Source organism: Tetrahymena thermophila, assembly GCF_000189635.1.
Source record: "Tetrahymena thermophila SB210 genomic scaffold scf_8254476, whole genome shotgun sequence".
In the NCBI taxonomy this organism is placed as follows: Eukaryota; Ciliophora; class Oligohymenophorea; order Hymenostomatida; family Tetrahymenidae; genus Tetrahymena; species Tetrahymena thermophila.
Genome location: NW_002476251.1, coordinates 45,906 through 68,080, shown reverse-complemented (window position 1 = coordinate 68,080; position 22,175 = coordinate 45,906). Strand labels below are relative to the sequence as shown.

General features: G+C 21.5%; 8 protein-coding genes across 8 annotated transcripts; 5 read left to right on the top strand and 3 right to left on the bottom strand. All coding sequences in view use genetic code 6, as the record gives it.

The window, feature by feature from the left end:
• Positions 1 to 914: 914 nt before the first annotated feature.
• On the top strand, positions 915 to 1,628 carry TTHERM_000727709 (transmembrane protein, putative; the record flags this gene model as incomplete). The annotated part of the gene is made up of 1 exon (XM_012799337.1): positions 915 to 1,628. One exon carries the CDS (start codon positions 915 to 917, stop codon positions 1,626 to 1,628), a length of 714 nt encoding a protein of 237 aa, XP_012654791.1.
• A 993-nt stretch (positions 1,629 to 2,621) lies between these two features.
• TTHERM_00727690 (RNA-binding protein) lies at positions 2,622 to 4,712 on the top strand. The gene is made up of 3 exons (XM_001022654.2): positions 2,622 to 3,702; positions 3,970 to 4,030; positions 4,084 to 4,712. Exons 1-3 carry the CDS (start codon positions 2,722 to 2,724, stop codon positions 4,230 to 4,232), a joined length of 1,191 nt encoding a protein of 396 aa, XP_001022654.2. The 5' UTR covers positions 2,622 to 2,721; the 3' UTR covers positions 4,233 to 4,712.
• Positions 4,713 to 5,208: 496 nt separating this feature from the next.
• Positions 5,209 to 7,474, top strand: TTHERM_00727680 (hypothetical protein; the record flags this gene model as incomplete). The annotated part of the gene is made up of 7 exons (XM_001022653.3): positions 5,209 to 5,418; positions 5,485 to 5,604; positions 5,732 to 5,812; positions 5,875 to 6,195; positions 6,276 to 6,601; positions 6,656 to 7,005; positions 7,056 to 7,474. The coding sequence occupies 7 exons, from the start codon at positions 5,209 to 5,211 to the stop codon at positions 7,472 to 7,474; spliced, it is 1,827 nt and encodes a 608-aa protein (XP_001022653.3).
• A 627-nt stretch (positions 7,475 to 8,101) lies between these two features.
• TTHERM_00727670 (hypothetical protein) lies at positions 8,102 to 8,890 on the bottom strand (the record flags this gene model as incomplete). Its single annotated transcript, XM_001022652.3, has 1 exon — positions 8,102 to 8,890. The coding sequence occupies exon 1, from the start codon at positions 8,837 to 8,839 to the stop codon at positions 8,102 to 8,104; it is 738 nt and encodes a 245-aa protein (XP_001022652.1). The 5' UTR covers positions 8,840 to 8,890.
• A 347-nt stretch (positions 8,891 to 9,237) lies between these two features.
• On the bottom strand, positions 9,238 to 9,579 carry TTHERM_000727669 (hypothetical protein; the record flags this gene model as incomplete). The annotated part of the gene is made up of 1 exon (XM_012799336.1): positions 9,238 to 9,579. The coding sequence occupies one exon, from the start codon at positions 9,577 to 9,579 to the stop codon at positions 9,238 to 9,240; it is 342 nt and encodes a 113-aa protein (XP_012654790.1).
• Positions 9,580 to 10,382: 803 nt separating this feature from the next.
• Positions 10,383 to 11,511, bottom strand: TTHERM_00727660 (methyltransferase-like protein; the record flags this gene model as incomplete). The annotated part of the gene is made up of 6 exons (XM_001022651.3): positions 10,383 to 10,489; positions 10,545 to 10,644; positions 10,710 to 10,759; positions 10,809 to 11,032; positions 11,157 to 11,245; positions 11,353 to 11,511. 6 exons carry the CDS (start codon positions 11,509 to 11,511, stop codon positions 10,383 to 10,385), a joined length of 729 nt encoding a protein of 242 aa, XP_001022651.3.
• Positions 11,512 to 12,542: 1,031 nt separating this feature from the next.
• TTHERM_00727640 (zinc finger, C3HC4 type (RING finger) protein) lies at positions 12,543 to 17,951 on the top strand (the record flags this gene model as incomplete). The annotated part of the gene is made up of 10 exons (XM_001022649.2): positions 12,543 to 13,396; positions 13,772 to 13,865; positions 14,054 to 14,194; positions 14,250 to 14,460; positions 14,513 to 14,699; positions 14,758 to 15,085; positions 15,451 to 15,592; positions 15,658 to 16,344; positions 16,586 to 16,650; positions 16,959 to 17,951. Exons 1-10 carry the CDS (start codon positions 12,585 to 12,587, stop codon positions 17,949 to 17,951), a joined length of 3,660 nt encoding a protein of 1,219 aa, XP_001022649.2. The 5' UTR covers positions 12,543 to 12,584.
• Positions 17,952 to 19,058: 1,107 nt separating this feature from the next.
• On the top strand, positions 19,059 to 20,742 carry TTHERM_00727630 (adenylate kinase; the record flags this gene model as incomplete). Its single annotated transcript, XM_001022648.3, has 5 exons — positions 19,059 to 19,158; positions 19,362 to 19,563; positions 19,628 to 19,774; positions 20,036 to 20,120; positions 20,533 to 20,742. 5 exons carry the CDS (start codon positions 19,059 to 19,061, stop codon positions 20,740 to 20,742), a joined length of 744 nt encoding a protein of 247 aa, XP_001022648.1.
• Positions 20,743 to 22,175: the final 1,433 nt, after the last annotated feature.

Here is a 22,175-nt window from a genome sequence, read left to right as displayed (position 1 = left end):
AAGATTTAATTATGTTAAAATAATAAATCATTCTTTACTATAAATTTAATTAATTAGATTGATTGATTTATTTATAATTGTTATTCTAAATTAAAATAATTAAAAAAGCATTTTTTTTGTAAGCTCTTATTTTATCATTTATTTTCTAAATTAATACTTTTTATTATCTATTTCTAATTTTAAAATTTTATTTGATTTAAATAAAATTATTCATCTTTTAGAATCAAATAAAAATATTATTTATAAAGATTCAATTATGTTAAAATAATAAATCATTCTTTAAACAAATTCTAAAATGGATTTTTTTTATTAATTTTTTATTTCCAAAATTAAAATTTAATTCGATATTTTTATGAAAATATCATTTTTAATGAAATACAAATAAAATATATAATTAAAATATTTACACACGAAAACTAAAATTTTATTTATATTCTATCAGTCAAACTCATGAAGGTCATACATAACTCTGAAGAAGGAAAAATCATTTTTAAATAGTTTATTAAAACAAAGAAGGCTTAAAGTAGCTGCAAATTTTTAGTTAACTAAATTAAATTTCTATAACTTGTTGTATTGCTTATTATTTTTTTTGAGATAAATAAGCATATTTGAATTAATGATACTCCTTAGGCTAATATTAATTGGAGTAGTTATTGTAATTAGGTTTATCTATTCAAATTAGAATTTTTGTAATGATTTTAATAATTACTCCATAGGAGATTATCTGTCAACGTATAAGTCTATTTATTTTATAAACTTTTCATTTTAATTTTTAAAGTTTATCATTGAATAAATTTCATATTAGATGATTAGGCTTTACAAGTAATTTTGCAGTTCTATTTCTATTCTCTTTTCAGTATTCTGTGATAAGTTACCAAAAATTTCTAGTTTTTAAGAAGATATGTTTGAAAAAAATGTGTTAATTTTTTCGCATGAAATTGTTTGTCTTTATCCTTTTGTTTTACAGCTACATTTTACTTATTATTATAAATTCAAATTAAAGTGATCAAATACAAGGAAAATATTCTATTTAGTCAACTCATTATTTATTAAATTAAGTGTGTTATTTGCTAAACTAGCGCATTTGTTGCAAAAACTTCTTGAAAAAGCTTCTAAGTTAGTGGCAGATCCATTTAAAAATACTTTGTTTTAAATCTGCTTAATAAAGAAGGGTGAAATTATCTCAGACTAAAATGATTTTTCATCTAATAAATCTAAAACTAATTAATCATATGATTCTTTAATTTTTTCTAATTAAGTAATAAATAATTTTTGATCTTTCTTTTCTTATTGGTTATGGTAATTAATATCACGCTCTATTTATTAATCGAAATTTTATAAATAATTTTCGCTTTCAGAAGAAAATGAATCTGATTCTTCAGAATATTAGCTGTTTGAACTTTCAATTTGATGCTACTCATCAATCTCTTATTCATCTTAATTATTTACTTCTACTTTATTCTATTGATATTACAAAAACTAAAGAGCCGTAGAAATTAACTCAATCTATTAGTCAATCACTCGAGTCAGATTTTTTTATGAAAAAATAAAAATTTTTATCAAGTCATTTTTCTTTGAAGAAATTTATTGATCATTTAAATATAAATGCTACTGATCTTGATATTTGATCAAGCATTTTTCTTATTTTTTTAACTCGTTTACAATATCAATATTTTAACTCATAAGAATATTTAAAAAGAATTTATTAATTTAATTATTAAAACATAATTCTGAACAAAAATCTTAATTAATAATTAAATATCATTAATTATATATCCAGGCAAAAATAGCAAAAGACTTAATTTTTTTGATATAAAAACTTTTAAAGTATTATTATTAAAAATATCATTAAAATTAATAATTTTATTCATAGAGATTAGTATAGATACATATTAGAATAAATAATGTATTAAATAGCAAATATTAATTTTAATTGCTGACATAAATATTTTAAGAAACCAAAAGCAAAAAAAATTATAAATAAACCAAGATATATTTTGTTCAAGAATTTTTATAAGGTCAAAAAAGTAGAATTACTTTTTTTATTTGAGAATATTTTGTTGGTTCTGATTAAGCATTTTGAAAATTCTAATATACTTATATCAGCTTTGCTTTGATTAATTTTTAACTTTGATAATTATCTATGGTAGTTTAAGGTAATAGCTCTTTATTTTTAAATCATTAGGTTTTTAAAACATATTTTATGGTTTATTTTTTCTTAAAATTATTTAAGTTGGTAAAAATGTAGGAAAAAATTTTTATTAATTCAATTTATTATTAATTCATGCTTTATTTAGATGTTGCTATTTATATAAATTAACTCTTAATGTAAATATAATAAATTTATTAAAAAATTAACAGTTTATTAACATTATTATTATTTGGAAGGTAAATAGTATAAAATAATCTCAAAATTTATTTTTTATTTTATTTTAAAATAATTCAACAAATTACTTAAATTCTCATGGTATATTTATTTTTTTTGATATGCTTTATATAAATTTAAAATAAAAGCTATTTAATGCCAAAAAATAATTTTTGATTTGAGTGAAAATAAAAAAATTTCTCATTTATTGTTTTTCTTACTATATAAAATTTATAGGATGATTACAATAAATAAGAGTTAACATAAAATATTTTAAAAAATAAGTATAGGTAATACCATTTTTTTAAAAAAAACTCTACAGCCCTTTACTTAACATTATTAATTAATTAGGATATATGCATAAAAAAGGTATGAGTTATTTAATAAATTAAAAAAAAAATTTAAAGACATAAAAAAAAAAAAGAATATTTTAAAAATTTATTAAGTTATTGTCTAATTATTATCTATCAATAATTTTTAGCAGGATTCGAAGCATCTAGTAGTAAAATAAATAAATAATTGATATTATTTAAAAGGTATTTTACTTATTAAATAAACAAATCTTCAATTTAATTAATTAACCAAAATAGGAAAGCAATACGTTTTAAAAGAAAATGAGTTCTGCTTTAGCTGAAAATAAATTTATGAAATTAATCCCTAAGACTCTATCTAACTAGCTTAACTTAATCAAAAAAGATAAAGAAATTGATGAACAGAAAATATAAAAAATGTAACATGAAGATTGTACATTAGCCAGTGATAGAATTCTATTAAGTTAATAAAAGAGAAGAGATATCAGTCCAAAGCGCAATTAAAAATAGAGTGATGATGAAGATAGTAATGATAAATGGTAAAAATTTCCTCCTAAGCAAAAGTAAATTAAAAAAATATCGTTAAGTTCAGTGAGAGATAGCTCATAAAAATGGTAAAAGAATCCTGAAGTAGTTCCTGTAGTCGCTAAGCCAAAAAAGAAAATAACAATTTAGCGCGATGAAAATGGAAAAGCATATTTTGAGGAGGAGATAATTTAACCATCAAATTCTTCAGGTAACAATAATAGATCTAATATTACTTACTAATAAAACTAACACTCGCACCATGATAACAGAATAGAATAAGAATATGATAGCTTAGAAGACTCTTATGAAAACAAGCACAATGAAGAAAACATAAATAGGTAATCTTCTTCCAACTCTAATGGAGGAAGAAGACTTAGCATCAAAAAGAATGCTTCAAAATACGGATATATTTAAGCAGATAATTTACCAAAACAAATAGACAATGAATTTTTGAAAGATTTATTAAAAAAAGAGAAAGATAACATCATTGAATCATATGTAAAATTTATAAATTAAGTTTGTTTTGTTCATTAACTCCGCTTCCTATTAAAAATTTGCTTTTTTTTTGAATGCATTTCATAGCATTAACATAACAAATTTTCCTAATTAATTGAAAGAGGATATCCAACAAAATTAATACTATAGTTAATAGGATAGCATTATAGTAGATACAAAGCTTATAATAAATTTAGAATTAAAAATTTCTAATGAAATTCTATATTATAAATAAAAATAAATGTATAAATCTCACTTTTTAAACAAAAGAAATCAGATAACTTTGGAAGGGTGAAATTTAATTCAAAAGAAGCTGCTGAAAGAGCTATAAGTAAAATCTAAAAAATATTCTATCATTTTGTAATTTACATTTTTTAATTGAAGCTATTTTGAACAAACGTATTTTATATGGATCACAAATTAACTCTTATGAAATTAACTCTGAGGATTATGAAAAACAAGGCTAGCATTAGAATAATAACGAAGATAGAAGTTAGTTATCAAGTCGTATTCAAAGCAAACATAGGAAATGATTAATTTTTTAGCTAAGTTTTTAATTTATTATTAATGAACAATCAATAAACGAATGGATGAATAAATCAGATAGTCAAATATATTCATTTAAAACGAAGTTTACTTTTCTAAAATATTGTTTAGTTGTTTAGTAAATGTTATAAAATAAATAAAACCTAAATAAATAAATTAAATATAATAAATACATCAGATATTATTAAATAAAATAAATTTGAAAATGTAAAGATTAAATTGCTCCATGATATATTGATATAAATAACTTAATTGAATAAAAACTATCTATCTATAACTAATTCATAATAATTATAATTCTAAACTAATATTCAAATTCTATAGCAATTAGTAATTAACTATTCATAAACTTATTAAATATTTATGTTCTTATGCGTTCACTTAGATAAATTATAATTACTTATTATCTATTATTTTATTTTGTTGCTTATTTATTAAATACCTTTTTATCCATAACAAAAGCAGCTTAAAAGATAATTTTTACATATATGCAAATATAAAAATAACTATAAATTTTATTTAATATAATTATTGAATAAAATTTATCTTTTTTATGAAAAACTTTGCTTGTTAAATAATTAGAAAAGCGCATTCAATTATTAATTAATTCATCATACTTTTTAAAAATTTATTTAAATAACTTTTTTAAAATCTTTTTTTATAAAACTTAAAGTAATAATATAAAACGTAAAAATAAATAAATAGGAGTTAATATTTTTATCATTGAGTTTAAATTGAGTAATTAATAGAGATTTGATTGATTATGGTTTATAAAATGCAAAAATATATTAATAAAGAATTTAAAATCAATTAAACAAAGGATCACTCACTCATTTCTATATTTATTAATTTACATAAGTAAATATTACGACTCTTAAATTTTTAATAAATAAAAACTGCCTTAATTTATAAATAATATTTAGATAGATTTAACAATACTTATTTACTTTCACATTAATTCACATGAATAGTTCAGAATTATAACTGAGAAACTCTTAAATTTATGAGTCTTCTTTAAATTTATCAGTGATTCATAAAGATGAAAAAATCAACTTAAATGAAGAGGGCGAACTAATGAGCGAAGAAGACTTGACAAAGAACAAAGTTAAAAAAGCAATTATAGAAACAATGTTATAAAATTCAAAAAAACTTCTTAATACACAAGCAAATGATGTAATTAAAATATCTCATTATTTGGCGCACTTTTTAAGATTACATTTATTATATTTAACTAAATAGGAAGTTAAATAGTAAATGGGATTAATAGAATAAAGAGTATACTGGAGAGCAACTTAGGATTCAAATATTTACTTCCATAATTTATTTCAATAGCTTAAGCAGAATCATCCTAATATGCCAGTAGAATAATTTATATAACCTATTAGATGATATTTATAATTATGCAAGACAAGCATTTTATTTTTAGAAATTCCAAAAATACTTGTTATATTATCGATAAAGGCTAATTTTAATAAATATGAAATAGGAAGTTTAGTAAAAAATCAATGACCTTAACAGTAAAATTATAAAAAAAATAAAAGAAGGAGGCATTAAAATTTAAAAAAAGGTAAATTCTTTCAATGAAGGTTTCAACAGTTTTATAAATATATATTGTTATGATTTTAAAAGAATCAAATTTTGAATAAAACGGAACTGTATGTTTTAGAGAGTTCATTTTATAAAAGGAGATTAAGCAACTAGAAGCTTTCTTTAGAACATAAAATTGACAATTTAGATAATCACATTGACTATCTTAAGTCTTTAAGATAGCCAAATGGCTAGTTAGATAAATCTCTTACAACTAGAGCTCTATACAGGAGTGTTCACGAATTTAATCCTGAAGAATTCGCTTTACAATCTGAAAAAACGCAAACTGCAAAATAATTCCTAAAGAAAATTAAAAAAGAGTAAGAAAATGCTAAAACTTAGTTGGAAGAAATGAAAAAGAAGGTAATTAATTAATTGACTTACTTACTTACTTTGCAAAGTATTAGAATGTATGAAATATTTTAAAATTTTTTATTTTATAGGAAGAAGAAAAAAAAAAGAAACAAGAAGAGAAGTAAGAGTTAGAAAAATTAAATGAAAAAAAAAAGAAGCATGAGGAGTTAATAAATTCTTTGTAGTAGTAAAAGGAGAACTAAAAAACTAGACAGGAATTTATTACAAAAAATTAAGAAGAATTTAAACAATTTTATAAAAATTATAAAACTAAGAAACCCCTCTACGAAATAATGGAAGAATCATATAAACAGAAAGCAGAAATAGAAGTTTAGCAAGAAAAGCTTACTAAATTAAGAGAGTTATACAGACCTCATCGTTTGGAAGACTTCGAGGAACATTATAGAAGATATAAGTAAAAAAATACTTTATGAATAGGGTTCTAATAATAAAATTATTTTTAAAAAAGAGAGTTCAAATAATCAGAAGTAGATAGACTATCATTAAAAAAAAGTGCATATAAATCAACTATGAGCTTGCATAGTAATTCTTCAATGTGGAGAGGTAGAATACATGAAATTTTAGAGGAAGAAATGAAAAATCAATTAAGGTAGAGTGCCTCAGAAGATAAAAAAATTAGAATGGACAGATAAAAGTAGTATGCAAGCATGGTAAAATAAAATCATGTTCCAAAAAAAGATGAAGAAAAAAATGAAGAAATTATAAAGAGAATAACAAACTTAAATTAACCAAAAAATCTTATTTAATTATAAATATAAAAATAAGAAATATAAACTGAACCAAATGCATATAGGATAGGTATTTTAAAATAGTCTATTTTAATGTATATTAAAATTTTTAATTATTAGGAAAGGATTACTTTGAGTTTGCTAAAAAATATAACAGGGATCATAAAAAGTAAGAGGACGAAAAGGCTAAAGAATAAAAATTATAGCAATAATCAGACGATACTAATGTAAAGGCAAGTTAATAAAAGGCATTTTATAAAAATTATATGAAAGAAGAAAGAGTTAAATAGGTTTTAAAGAAAGAAGATCCTAACAAAAATTGGGATTAGTAAGTTTAGCGCTTGCAAGGTACTGAAAAAGTAGAAAAAGTATTAATGGCAGCTCAAATGCTAGATGTCTAAGCTCGTCGTAAAGAATAAATACTAAAGTACAATAAAACTAATGATTCTTCTGTAGCAGAAGACTTAGATGATTGTTATTTTAGTTCAATTAAAGCTAAAATTGCTTTACTTAAAGACTTTCATTAAATAACAAAATGATTGATTGTAAATAAATTCATACCTACCTAATTAATTTGTTTATAAAGCTTAATTTTTCTTGAAATGTTTTAATTCTTTACTCAATAAAATTTATCAATAAACTCAAAATAAATTTAAAACTAAGTAAGTTTATCATAATTTATTCATTTATTAATAACTTTAGCTATTAATAGGAGCTATTAATGAATTATGTAGATACATTCCTATGTAGTTTTAGGATAGAAATTTAAAAAGTTATTAATAGTTTTACTTGAATAATATAATTTTTGTTTTATTTTTTAAGTAGTTATTTAGTTTAACTTTATTTTGGTTAACAGAATAAGTCGTTTATTATCTTTTTTTTAAAATTTAATGAATCAATCAAGATTCCACTTCAGAAAATTTTTTTATGATCAAATTTAAACTAAAATTTACATTAAGTTTATGTTTTTAATTTAAGTATTATTTATGTAAAATTAAAAATTGTTATTATAATAAAAAATAATTTTAATATAATGAATAATGAATGAATGCTTAATTAAATTCAAAGTTTCAATAATTTTAGTATTTCTAAGCAGCTTTTATAGTTATTAATTCATATAAATTCATACTTAGTTTAACGATATATAATATTTATTTGAGTTTATTTCAGTAATAATTATGTGAAGCAATTATTGATTTACATCTTTCTAGTACAGCACGATTGTGCTATTCATTAGATGAAATAACATTATCACAATAATTTTAATGTGAAATAACTGGTTTGGGAGGAGATGTATATATAGATTAACTCAATTTAGCTGGAGAGTTAATTTAGGATCTTGAATATGGTACACCTTTATCTTATAGTTAAGCTTGCAATCTAACTTTCAAATCATAATTTTCTCTTCTTAAATCTTCAATTTCTCTTTAAAGCTAAAGCATTCTATTTGATGACTATATACCAACACCTTCAGAATTTATTTATCCATTCAAATTAGCAGAAAATTAAGTTCCATTTTACTGTAATTATCTTCTAAGATCTTCGTTTTCACGAATTACTGAACCATATTAGTGCTAAAAGTTAGGATTTGTTTAAAACAAATATGATTCCAACTCTTTACATCTTAAATAGAGAGCCTTGTTATCGTTTAACACTTTATCAAATTGCTATTGATATTTAAAATTTTCATCTCTATAAAAATTTGCCTCTCTGATCAAATTTTCATTGTTATTCTCTATATTGCTTAATTTTTAAATTGTTTAGTACTCTAAAGCTTTATACAAAGATTCATAATCCCTCTTTAATCCAGTAGGACCTGCATAAAGATAATCCATATTATATTTATTACTTGAGAGAGGATTAGGTTTACTTTTATTCTCACTATCTCTTAAATATGTCTCCATTTTATTTATCCTTTTATAGTATATTTATTTTACTAATTAATAATTAATTTTTCAGTAACTTAAAATCATAATAATAAATTTTACAGATATACTTTTGAAAATCTTAATTAATCAACTAATTTATTATAGATTCACTCACTCATTTACAAATAATTTTTATTTAAAAATCTTCAATTTAAAAGTTAAAATAATTAATTCATTTGCTTCAACATATTCAAAATAAATAATATAATAAAATATAGATATATAAGACTTTAACAGAAAATATATAAGCTAAAATAATATTTAAAATAAAATAAAATTTTATAGATAAATAAACAAAAATTGAGTATTATTCAAATAAGTCTGTTTAATAAATTAATCAGCAGTAAAAATCAGCAAATTTTGTTCTTTTGAGCTCACTACAGTTACTGCTTCATTATGTTATTTTAATTCATAGCAAAGAGTAAAATCTAACTAAATTAAAAATTGTTTACTATGCAATTAATTTAATTATCGAAATGCTCAAAAAAATTAAATAAAAATAGTTTAAGATATCCCTAAAAGACTAAACCTTAGTTTTTGGGGGTTAATCTAAAATATTGATGTTAGATATCTTAAAATACTCTTTTAATAACTTTGCATTATGGCAGGAGCATTATCTTATTAAAAGATAGATCCTTAGATTAAGAGTTTTATTTTATTTGAGAAATTTTCTTTTATGATTTATAGATTCGCCTTACTATTTAGTTTCCCATCATTAATATTAATTTAATTGGTCATGTTGAGTTAATTAGACCCCTTACCATAATTTCTTTTCTGAATCTTTTTTAAAGTAAGTGTATATTGCTAATCCAGGTATTAAAATAGGGTGAACTGGATAGCATTAATATTAACAAGACTATGTTTAAAATGAAATATTTATGAAAAAGTAATTAAAATTATTATTTAATAAAATTCTTAAATTGAATATAATATATCAATATTTAGTATAAAAAGAGTTCAAATACAATATTCAATATTTTTTCAAATTTTTGGCAGTTTTCATTATCTCCATGAATGAAAAATTCAAAATTTTAGATTATACTGTTTCATTCATTATTTTTATCAAAACACTAAAAAAATTAAAACTCAGAGTTTCTTTAAATTTGGTTTCAACTTAAGGTTAATATATTCACACTAGTACTTCTGTATAGTTCATTTTTATATGTTAAATACATAATTCTATAATAATCACCTGATTTATCTTATGAATCATTTCAATTAATTATTATTTTTATTATTATAATTTGTTCATAGTATTTAAAAATTTTTTATTTAACATCTTTCTTTATAATTATTCATAACTTTAATTCTATTATTATACCTAATTAAACAACAGTAATGTATTGCTATTTAAATTAATTTAAATTTTAGTTTAAAAAAATTAGAACTTATTAATACTCTATACATAAATATAGATAGATAAAAATACCTCTAGTTTTTATAATTTTAAAATAAAATAAGACTTTTATTTTTAGTTTAAAATACTAATTACATTTTAAGTTTTTATAAAGTTATATTTTCATTCTTAAATATTAACTTTTTTCTCTTCATTTTGTTATTATTTTATTTAAGGAATCATTTTCTTAGGTTTAAATAATATAAAATCTACCTCAGTGTATGCTACTTCTATTAAAATTTAATGAAAGATATTAAAAACAAAGAAAATGTTTTATGATATTACCTTTTTTGTGATATTTATTAAATCTCTTTGGAAGAGGAAACTTTATTTCTTAAAGAACTGTAAATTCATAACCACACTATTCAGCTTTCTTTTACAAGAACTTTATTTTAAAGTATATTTATTATAATTTAATCTATTCCTATTTCTTTTATTTAAAAATTTTACTTTTCTTGTTGATGATTTATGCATAGAATATACATTTCCTGAGCATGTTTCTTTTATTAAATTAGAAATATATTTTTTTAATTCTTAAATTAAATTTACAAAATGCTTTTTCAAGAAAAACGACATCTATTCCTTCATCTTTTGTTCCAAATGGAGGATTCATAACAACAGTATCAAATAATTTTCCATTCAATGTTGGAGGTTACCAATGTTTAACGTTGATATTTATAATATCATACATGCTAGGATCTTCGAATTTGTCTTCCAAAGTATCCAAAGTAATTTACGCATACTTAGAGTCTAATTCCAAGCCAATAACTTGCCTAACTTATAATAAACGTTTTAAAATTTAACTTAAAAAGATATCATTTATCTTATTTAATTAAAATCTCCATCTTCATAATTAAGTTGAATTTTAAGAAATATGTTTAATCTATAAATTTATACCCTGCACCAACACAGAGCATACCACAAGATAACATTCCTGTACCGCATCCAAAATCTCCAACTATTTAATCTTCCAAATTTTCCTCAATCTATTAGTATATTTCAAACATGATTATTTTTTACATTACGATTGAATATGCATTTTAATAACAAGTTTAAACCATATTCTATCCCAATAAAAAAACTAAAATCCTACTTCTGCAACCATGGAGACACATAGTGCTGCTACATTTGCTGGAGTCATATGCTACTCTAATTTTAACTTGCTAAACTCTCCTTATTCGAAGTTATCTAAGTCTGATAAGAAAGACTCAATATGTTTAAGTTTAACTTATTTGCCTCCTTTTCCTTACATTTTCAATATCTTTACTTGTTTGCTATTTGGATAATTTTAATCGAGTATATATATTTTATAAAGTCTGATTAGTATCCAAAAAATTAATAAATATTCTTTCTTCTTACTTGTAGAAATATCAAAATATTGCTTTTCATTCAAAAATATAATCCTACAGCCAGCCATTCATCAAAATATAAAATTTTTATCATATTTGAAAATATTAAAAAAATTTTTTTTGGAAAGTAAAATTATATTTTACTAAATTTAATAAAATATTGCATAATTATAAATAAATATTTTTTTAAAATAAGATCCTTTCTGTTAAATAAATTAACAATTTATTAGGAATATTTAAAATTTTAACGATTACTAAATAAAAATAGGTAACGATTTTTTAACGTGTAGCTAAAATTTAAATAAAATCGTATCATTAAATGCATATGAGTAATAAATATATTTTTAATTAAAAATTTATCGCCTACTTAAACATAAAAGATTTTAAATATTAATTTGTTTTTTGTACAAATAAAATCAAAAAATAACATCTGTAAATAAATAAGCCATAAAAAGGAAATAAATTTATGCTGATTTTATTGAAGAATAATTGAGAACAAAAGAAATAATGATAAAATCTCTTTTAAATTTTAATAATTTTATTTTATAAAAAGTTGTAAAAATATAATTTGTATATTCTTTTTTTTTAATGAATTCTTAACACTTTTATGAATGATTTATGAGTGGCAGAGGACAAAGTATTTAAATTGAATGGTTTTGTTTTTTTTAATATTAAAAGAAATGTTTTTTTAGTGGTTCAAAAATGAATGATTATTTTGATATGAAAAAGATTATTGTGAAATAAATTAATATTGATAATTTTGAGAAATATATATATTTAAGAGTAAAGTTATTGCTTGCTTTTATAATTAGTTGATAAATGTTTTTGCTTAGTAAAATTATGTTTTGAATAAATTATTTCAATAAGTTATTAAGGTTAGATTAATAAATAATTTATTAAATTCTTTGAAATAAAGCATTATTTTTAATTAACAAAATTTAATAGATAGTTAATTTAGTAGGTATTTCAAAAAGCAATGTAAAATTACTATTAGAATTCTTCGACTTCTTCTAATAGGTTTATGAATTTTGGATTATCCAGGCATTAGAGCGTAAGCAATTCATACGCATAAGAAGATAATATTCCTACTACTTAAAGAAATTTTTTGAATTATTATAATTAAAATGCAGACATTTCATAGAACTAGTTGCACACTACTAACAATAACATTTACGCAAACTTACGTAATAATGCAAATAATTTGAGTATAAGTTAGGCATATTAAACTGATAGATTTGGCAGAGAAATATTTGGTTAATATGTTAGAAGGTCTGGGAGAAAAAATCATGACAATTCAAACGAAGAAGAAGACTACTCAGATGAAGAAAATCGCAACTAGTAAGTTAACATCCGTCAACAAAGATCAAGAAATAGGGTTAATTAATAAGATAGCATTCATTAATAGCTTCATTAACAACAATAATAGCTGTTTTAAAACTCTCCTTAGTAGGAATAAAAATTATAGCGTAATCAGCTTGCAAACATATTCAATAATAATGACTTAAACTATAACGTAGCTGATTTAATTAACAAGAATGAGTAGGAAAAGGACGAAGCTGCATAAAAATAAGAAGAAGAAAATTTAGAAAAAATAAAAAGTAGTCCCTATTATATAGATGCAAATTTGATTATGAAAAGCACATGCTTCAACTAAATTTCATTTTAAATTTTCTTTCTATTCTACTTATCCAACGTACTATGGAATTTTAATGCATTATATAACTTTCTCTTCCTTTGGTTTGTTGATGTAGTGTAATTCGCCATGACTTATAAGCGCATATCACTAAAGTAGATCATTATTTATTTAAGATTTTTATCATAATTTGATTTAAGAATTGCAATAAGCAGTGATTAAACTTAATAAATATACATTCATTTGAATAAACACAAATATGCATGTATATATGCAAATTCAAGCTATAAATTTATAAAGAATTTTTTTTTCAAAGAATGCTTGGATGATTTTTTATAATTTAAGAAGCATGTTATTTAATTCAATCTAAAAAACAAATTTGAATTCATTAAAATTTTATATCTTAGTTAATTTACTTCTAAAAATCCTACAAACGAACTTTATAAGACTTACTGTAACAATACAAATTCATTCACTAATTAATTGATTGATTTATTTAAATATTAAATTTATTTTTATAAATTAAAAAGCAAGTTATTTCTGGAGACCTATTAAAACTAAAAATAAAAATTATCTTATGGATTGCTTGAATACTTAGAAATAATTTATTTTATAATTTTTAAGGTAATGAATAATGTTTGTTTATTTCTCTTACTGACATCATTTTTTAAACTAGAAACAATAAATTAAAATACTTCAATACGAATTTGCTAGTATTTTAAGGTTAAATTTAATCAGTTAATGCTTTATTTCTTAAAACCCCAAATGCCATAATATTAAATCTATGTTTTAATAACATTTTTTATAAATAGATTATACTATTTATTAGACTATACTTCATCAAGTTTGATTTCTTTTATATACCTTTAGTTTTTCTAATTTATGTTTCGTCTCGAGCAACTTACATCATGAGGAAAAAAGTCAAATAAAACTAATCGATTCTTACAGATATAGTACCTACTAATTAGCATATAAAAAATATAATTTATTTTTATTTTTAAAATATAGTTTATTTGGACATTTAAAATATTTCTTTCTGTCTAGATTCTTTTGATATCTTTAAAATTTGAGAATTAAATAAATTGGAAATGGAGAGATGTTTTTTGGGCATATTGGGTATTTTTTTCTATCATGGTTGGCATTAATATTGGATTTATAATTATATTATTTTCTAAATGCTATTCTAAGTGTTCAGAAGATGATGTAGAAATCTATGAATGTAAAGATTTATTTTATATTTATTGATTAATAAAATTACTATTATTTAAAAGTAAAGGGATTGTTTTGGCTTTTTATACTATCAAATTCACTAACTGTAAATATCACAATATATATAACTTCACTAATATCATATTATGATGATGGAGATAAGTAAGGAGTGTATTTTGGATTTTAATATGGATTGGCATTTACTGTTTTTCTAACAGTATATTCCATGTCATCACGAGAGAGCATCTAGTAATAACTATTTGTTTGTATGTTATAAAGCAAATTTTAATGCGTTTTTTAAAAATAGTCTATTTTTATTTAAAATCACTAAAGATGATGAGCTTTCTTAAGAAAACATAAACTTGCAAAATGAAATAAATGAAAATTACCAAAACTAATCTAATTCACGCTAACAGTAATAGGATATGAGCTAAAATAATAGAAGAAGAAATTAGAATTAAGATGACGTACAAGATTAAGAAGTTGAGGAATCTCAAGATGAAAGCTCTAATCAAAGCTAAAGATAATAAAATATTTAAAACGAAAATGTAGCAAATCCATAAAATACAAAATAATAGAAGAAAATTAAAATTGTTAAACAATAAGAATTAAACACAGGTTTTCCATTAATTTTAGTAATAACTAACTAACTAATTAATTATTTTTCAAAATTAAATATTAACCATTTAATTATATTTGACTTGAAAATCTAACTAAATATAACCTTTAAGAATAAGCAAAACCAGTTTTTTTTATTTGATTTTTAATATTGAAGATAGATTCTCTTCAAAATGAATAGATAAAAATTATTTTTTGACGATTTTTTATCATTAAATTATTAAAATTCCTAAAAAGTGCCATTAAAAATTCATCATCAGACGATTTTGATGATTTTATTAAAAATCCTAATCATAACATCATATTAATTAATTATTGATAAATTAGAATATTTTTTTTATCAGATTTTAATTACTATTTTTAATTTTTTTTTAAATAACAGTAAAAACTTTCATCAACGTACTTTAAAATATTTAAAGCTGTATCTTAAGGATCTAGAAATAGTATTTCTAAGTAAAATAATAAAAAGAAATAGCCATAACCTAGCAAAGAAGAAATTCAAAAAAATATTATAATTAACTGCAGTAATAAATAAATAAACGGTTTTAAATGAATTATTTCTAATTTTATTTTTTATAAAATTGAATAGAAAGCCATAGTTTTGTTAGCCCAAGAGAAGTATTAAGCTAAAATAATTTTAATTTTAAGGACTTGAACTAAGAATTAAGGCTATAGCTATCTACTAAGAGAAGCAGAGTTTTACAAACAAAAATGGAACTATCTACGAGAAGTGTAGCTAAAAGCATCTTGTTACCATTACAAGACCCTTAACTTAAAAAAATGGCTTAAGATACTGATAAAAAATATTAAAATTTTTTGTAAAGCGAAAAAGGAGTTGAAATACAGAAAATAATTTATGAATAAAATCTTAATCAAGAAGTTAATGATAACTAAAAAAATATAAATTTTTCCCTAGAGGAAATCCCTAAGTAGCATTTTAATATAGATGGACCTGTAAATGATTCTTAGATACAAAAAGATTAATAGGGAGAACAGTCAAATATAGAGAGTAATAACCAAGATATAACTCTAAAAAGCCATAATAACAACAAAAATGAAAATCAGAGCAATTATCAATCACAGTAATCTTCGAATGTCATTCATGATGAGACAAATAAAAGCAATAATATAACAAAAACAGGCAAAAATATAAAGCAGTATACCTGCGACTAAGATAATTTATAAGTGACTAAGCAAGAAAATTCTATAGGAAATACATGTGTTGTTTGCTTCGATAAAACTCCTGATACTTTGTATATGCCTTGTGGACATGGAGGTAATTTACTAACAACTAATTCTTTATTAATTTTTTATTTCTGATTAAAATGTTTAATTTGTATTATTATTTTGTTTGACGTCACATATTTGGATTTTAATTTCCTGACGAAATATTGATTTTTTTACGAACTACTTTTATCTTATACTTTATCCATGAGTAGAAATGTTAATACATGAAATAAATTACATTTTTCGTATTCAGAACTAAGTTTTTAAGTTTATTTTTAATTAATTACTAGGCTTATGTTACGACTGTGCAATAGATATCCTAAAGAAGACTGGAGAGTGCTATCTTTGTAGAGTGGTAATAACTATTTTTTAGTTTTATTAAAATCAACCTTTATAATTTTAAAAAATATTTTGAAGTACTTTTTACTAGTAAAATTTCTGATTGAATTTTTTCTATTTGTCGTATTTGACATAAGCTCAAAAACCCAAAAATATCTTTGGTTTATCAAATTTTATTATCCGCCCACTTATTAATTGATTGATTACAAATCAATTGCCAAAAAGATATTTTTTGTTAGAATTTAAACCAATTAAACAGAAATTATTTAATTTTTATATCTAAATATATTAATAAATTCCTTGTTTTCTTACTTATTAAATTAGGAAATAACAGAAATTTATTAGCTGGACATCAAATAGAAGAAAGGTAAAAATTACAAAGTATTGGCCATTACTTAAGTGCTTGAAGATGTCTCAAATTTAAGCTAATCTTAGAATGAAAATCGTAATACAAATCAGATGATACCTTTCGAATAAATTAATTAACAACTTTAAGAGCGCTTATAGCAATTGCCTCAATAAAATGAAATGATGTCTGCTAGCTTCCATATGGGAAGATAGGTTAATTCTCCAAGTAATAATAACACAGCCAATCGAAACTTCGTTTTTTAATAAGGAGCCTAATAAACATAAATAGGCTAGCTAATCTAAATAGAATAAATATAATTATAAAATAATGGCAACTTCTAAATCTCTGATAAATATCTAGCTGAGGATATAGAAAAGTCATTTTAAGATTAATATAAATTACCTAATACTTTAAACATTCATTAAAATTACTTTATTCAAAATGAGGAAATCTAATTTGAAAGTAATTAAAATAATGTAATTCTTGATCAATTAAATGGATAAATTTTAATGAGACCAACCTAAACAAGTTCACAAAGTCCATAAAATTTAAAAGACAATGCTTCTAATTTTTTAATAAAATTTGATTCAATTGAGGAAAATACTTTAAAAAAAGAATAACCTGAATAATAGGAAAACGAGGATTTTGAAATCTGTAGCAGCAATGAATCTCCTCAGTTAAACATGAATTTGTTTACGTAAAATCTTTAATAAAAAAATAGCACCTTATTGAATTAGATTAAGACACAACAAGATTAATTTCTGATCCCGTAGAATCAAAGCAACGAAACTATGCAAGTATAAGAAGATGAAACAAATACAACTGAAAAATCTGTCTAAAATATTTAAAATAAAGAAAATTTAATAAAAAACTCCACTAAAAACAATACATTAGCTGAAGCTCCTCTCAATTAAATTCAAAAAAGTTCACAAGAAGAGGAAATACAACTCCCAACAGAAAATTCTTGAATCTTCTGTAAGTAGAGATATATATTTTTATATTTCAAATTTATTAATTAAATTAAATTACACAGAAGATGAAAGTCATGGATGAAATCAATTAATTAATAAAAAAATGTATATAAGAAGGAATAGCGAACTAGAATTGAAAAAAATAGTTGCTTGTGCATATATTTAAGTTTTAAAAAGAATTTGATATGAAAGAGATTCATAAATAAATACTTTAGACTTGTTTTACTAAATATTGAAAAGTAAATATCCTAGGTTATAGAGTTTAAATGACAATAACTTTAAATCAATATTCACATATAAAATCACTATTTTTGAAAATATGGATAAATCGATTAATTAAAGTGAAATATGATATATTAAATGAGGTTTTGATTGCATCATAATTAGAACCAGTTAATTTTTAATGACTCGAAAATAAACAATTAATTTGTTTGAGTATACTTAATTAATTTATTTACATCTATAATAAATGCAAGAATATAAAATAAATAAACAAACAAACTCGCATTCATAAACAAAACACATTTATATTTTTATATACATTCATATATTTACAATATAAACCGATATCTTCTTATTTATTCTATCTAGTCTATAAAACTTTTTTGTCAGCCAATACTCACTAACTAACTAACTAAATTAATAACTCACTCTTCTCTTTAATTAAATTTTTTTTCAAATTAATATTTTTTTATTATTTTTCGTCATTTCAAATTTGTTTGAATTAATAAATGCCAAAATAAATAAAATGAAGGTAATGCATAGTATAATACTTAATTATGTAGATGAAAGAATATTCATATGCAATTTTATCCTTATTTTATTTAAATGGACGTCTTTTAGTATGTATTAATAAAAATTAACACTAGGAACCTCAATAAATTTAGTATAGAAAAGTAGCCTTTGTTAGTTAATGTATTTTTTAATGAATATTCAATTAATTAATTAATAATTTAATTAATTGCCGTAGATTAAGATTTTAAAAAGCAAAAAGATACTTTTTTCTTTCATAAAAATTTAATATCTCTAAAAATAAGATAAAAGTACAAAAAAAGTATTAAAAATTTTAAAAAGCTAAATCACATTTAAATTTACATATATACAATGGAACTTTTAAAATTATCAGACGAAGCCCTTATCAACGAACTTCATAGACGTTTCAAGTGCCGTCACATTAAGGATTCAAAGAGATTAGTATTTATTGGTAATACATTCATTTTAAGCATATTAAAAGAACCCATCCAAGTTGCATAAAGAGCACTTCTATCTCTCTTTATTACTCATAAATATTTCCAGAAAGATATGTTTTTTAAAATCATAAATTCACATATACTTAGCTTTTTGAAAAACTTGGAAAAAGGAATACATAGCATAATAACATTAACCCTTTACTCTTTCTAATAATAGGTGCTCCTGGTGCTGGTAAAGGTACTCACTCATACAAATTGTAAAATACCTTCTGCTTATGCTAAATTTCTACTGGTGATTTGTTAAGAAACGAAATTCGTACCGGAACTCAATTGGGTAAGTAAGCTAAGACTATTATGGAAAAGGGTGGCTTAGTCCCTGATGAGATAGTCATTAACATGGTCAAGAACAGTTTGATGAAGTAATTATAAAAATATTTTATTTAATTTAAAAGATTTTATCTAAATTTTTTTAAATGTAAATAGGCCTGATTGTGCTAAGGGTGCTATTTTAGATGGTTTCCCCAGAACTATTTAATAAGCTTAAAAATTCGATGAAATCTTGAAGAACGAAGGTTTAAGTCTCTTCAAGGCTATCTACTTCAAGGTAGAAGACGATGTCATCTTGGAAAGGTAACTTAATATTATTTTCTATTTATCTATCATCTGTATATTTAAAGCATAAGTTAAGATCAACTATTATTAGTAGCTCAATAATTTAGTATAGAGTTTACCTATTTGGTATCTCTATTCATTCTTTTACTTGTGATAATATAAAAATATTAGGAGATCTAATTCTCTGATCAATAAATATAAGAAATTAATAATTTATTTAGCCAATATAAATAGTTTTGGTTACCGTTTTAATTAAATCTTTTTTGAAAATAATTATAGATTAGGTGGCAGACTAGTTCACTTACCTTCTGGTAGATCTTATCATACTAAATACAATCCTCCAAAAATTCCTGGAAAGGATGATGTAATGAACTCTTTTTTTTTATTGTTTGAAGTTTTTTATGACTTAGCGTTATTTGAGAAAATCAGAAAATTAAGAATAGATGAAATAAATGCGACAGACAAATCCAAAATTTTTTTATCAAATCAATAATAAATTAATTAAATTAATAAAAAAATTTTTTTGGATATTAGATTAATAATTTTAGCTGAAAAAAAAAAAAAAATCAATTATTTAAAAAAACAAAGAAGATAAAAAATATTAATCAACAGATAGATAGATTGATAGACAAATAAACAAACAAACTAACAAACATATATAAAATTTAATTAAAAAATAAATAAAATTTTCTAGTTTTCTCTCTAAGTCAAATAAATTAGAATAAGAATGATCAAAATTGCAATGCAATATTAACTATTTATAATAATATATACAGATTACTGGTGAAGATTTATCTCAAAGACCTGATGATGTTCCTCAAACAATCAAGACCAGATTAGAAAACTTCCACTCTCAAACTAAGCCTATGTTGGACTACTATGAGAAGCAAGGTTTATTAGCCACTATTAATGCTCAAGCTTCTATTACAAATGTTTGGAGACAAATAAAGGATGTCTTTAAAAGTGGAAAACAAACCAGCGAATGAATAAACACTTGATTAATCTACTTTTTATTAGTCTTAATATAGTTAAATATATAAATAGTAATGAAGAGAAAAGTAAAATTATAATTTAAATATATTTGGTGAAAACGAAGTATGGAAGGATAAAATAAGCAACGATTTATAGAAAGCAGTGATAAAAATTAATTTAACAATAAAGAACGAATTATCTATCAATAAACTGTCAATATAAATTAATAACATATTTTAATTTGCAAATTGATTTATTTTTATTTTATATGTAACACTATTTCATACTAAATGTACACTGAATTGCTTTTCTTCTAACCAATTTCTTATCTGTCTCATCTTACCTTTAATTATATTCACTAAATCTTTCACTTTTATTTAATTCTCAAATTAAATTTTATTAATGATCAAAAAATTTTTTAATTATGGATATTTATTTATAAATATGTTGAATAATTTATCTGTAAAAGCAATGTGCTCCTTTATATTTGTTACTATATAATCTTTTGATTTCTTACTAAAAATTTAAAATCTAAATTACCACAAAATGTTCCAATCAAACTCATAATTTTAATAGATCACATCAAAAAATTTTAAAAATAGATTTTATAAGATTTTCTAATTTTCAATAAAAGTTTTAAAAAATTTTCTTTCATATTAATATATCCAATGAAATAAAAATCATTATTTTAGATTTTCTTCTAATTAATAAAAAAGAAATGAGTAATTTAATATTTTAACATAAATATGTTTAATTTAATAAAATTATTAAAATACTCTTTTTGAAATCTATTATTTTTATTCTAATTGATAGAGAATTAATCATCAAAAATTTTCAATTTAATTTTATCCGAAATTCAGCTTTCGGATAAATGGCTGTATTTTTTATTATCCTATTCAAATATGGTTTCTTAAAATTTATAAAGCAAATAAATATCTTTTTGTTTCTGTAAAATAAACTTTAAAAAAAAAAAATTAAAGTATTTAATTTAAATGTAAATAAAATGAATGTGAATATAAAATTTATAATCCTTTACATTTTAAATTCTAATAAAATAAAAGTAGTTTCTTTACAACTTTTTACTTATCTAAAATCAACTTTTTAAATGTAATAATTTAGATTTTTTTCTAACCCAAAAAATTTTAATTAAATAAAAATTAAATTAATTTTTCACTTGAAATTTTTGTAAAACAGATAATACTTTGTAATCTACTCATTCCATAATAAGAATGACTTATATTGTAAAATTCAAAAAAAGCTATGCAATTAATTTTTTCAGTAGAAAGTAGAAATAAGTTTAGAATAGATTAATCGAAGGTTTATTTGAACCATCAAGAAAATTAAAATTTTTGAATTTATTATTTAATATTTAATCATATTAGTCTATCTGAATATTTGAAGGGTTGGTAAAAATATTTACTGTTTTTATCAAAAAAAATAAATTAAA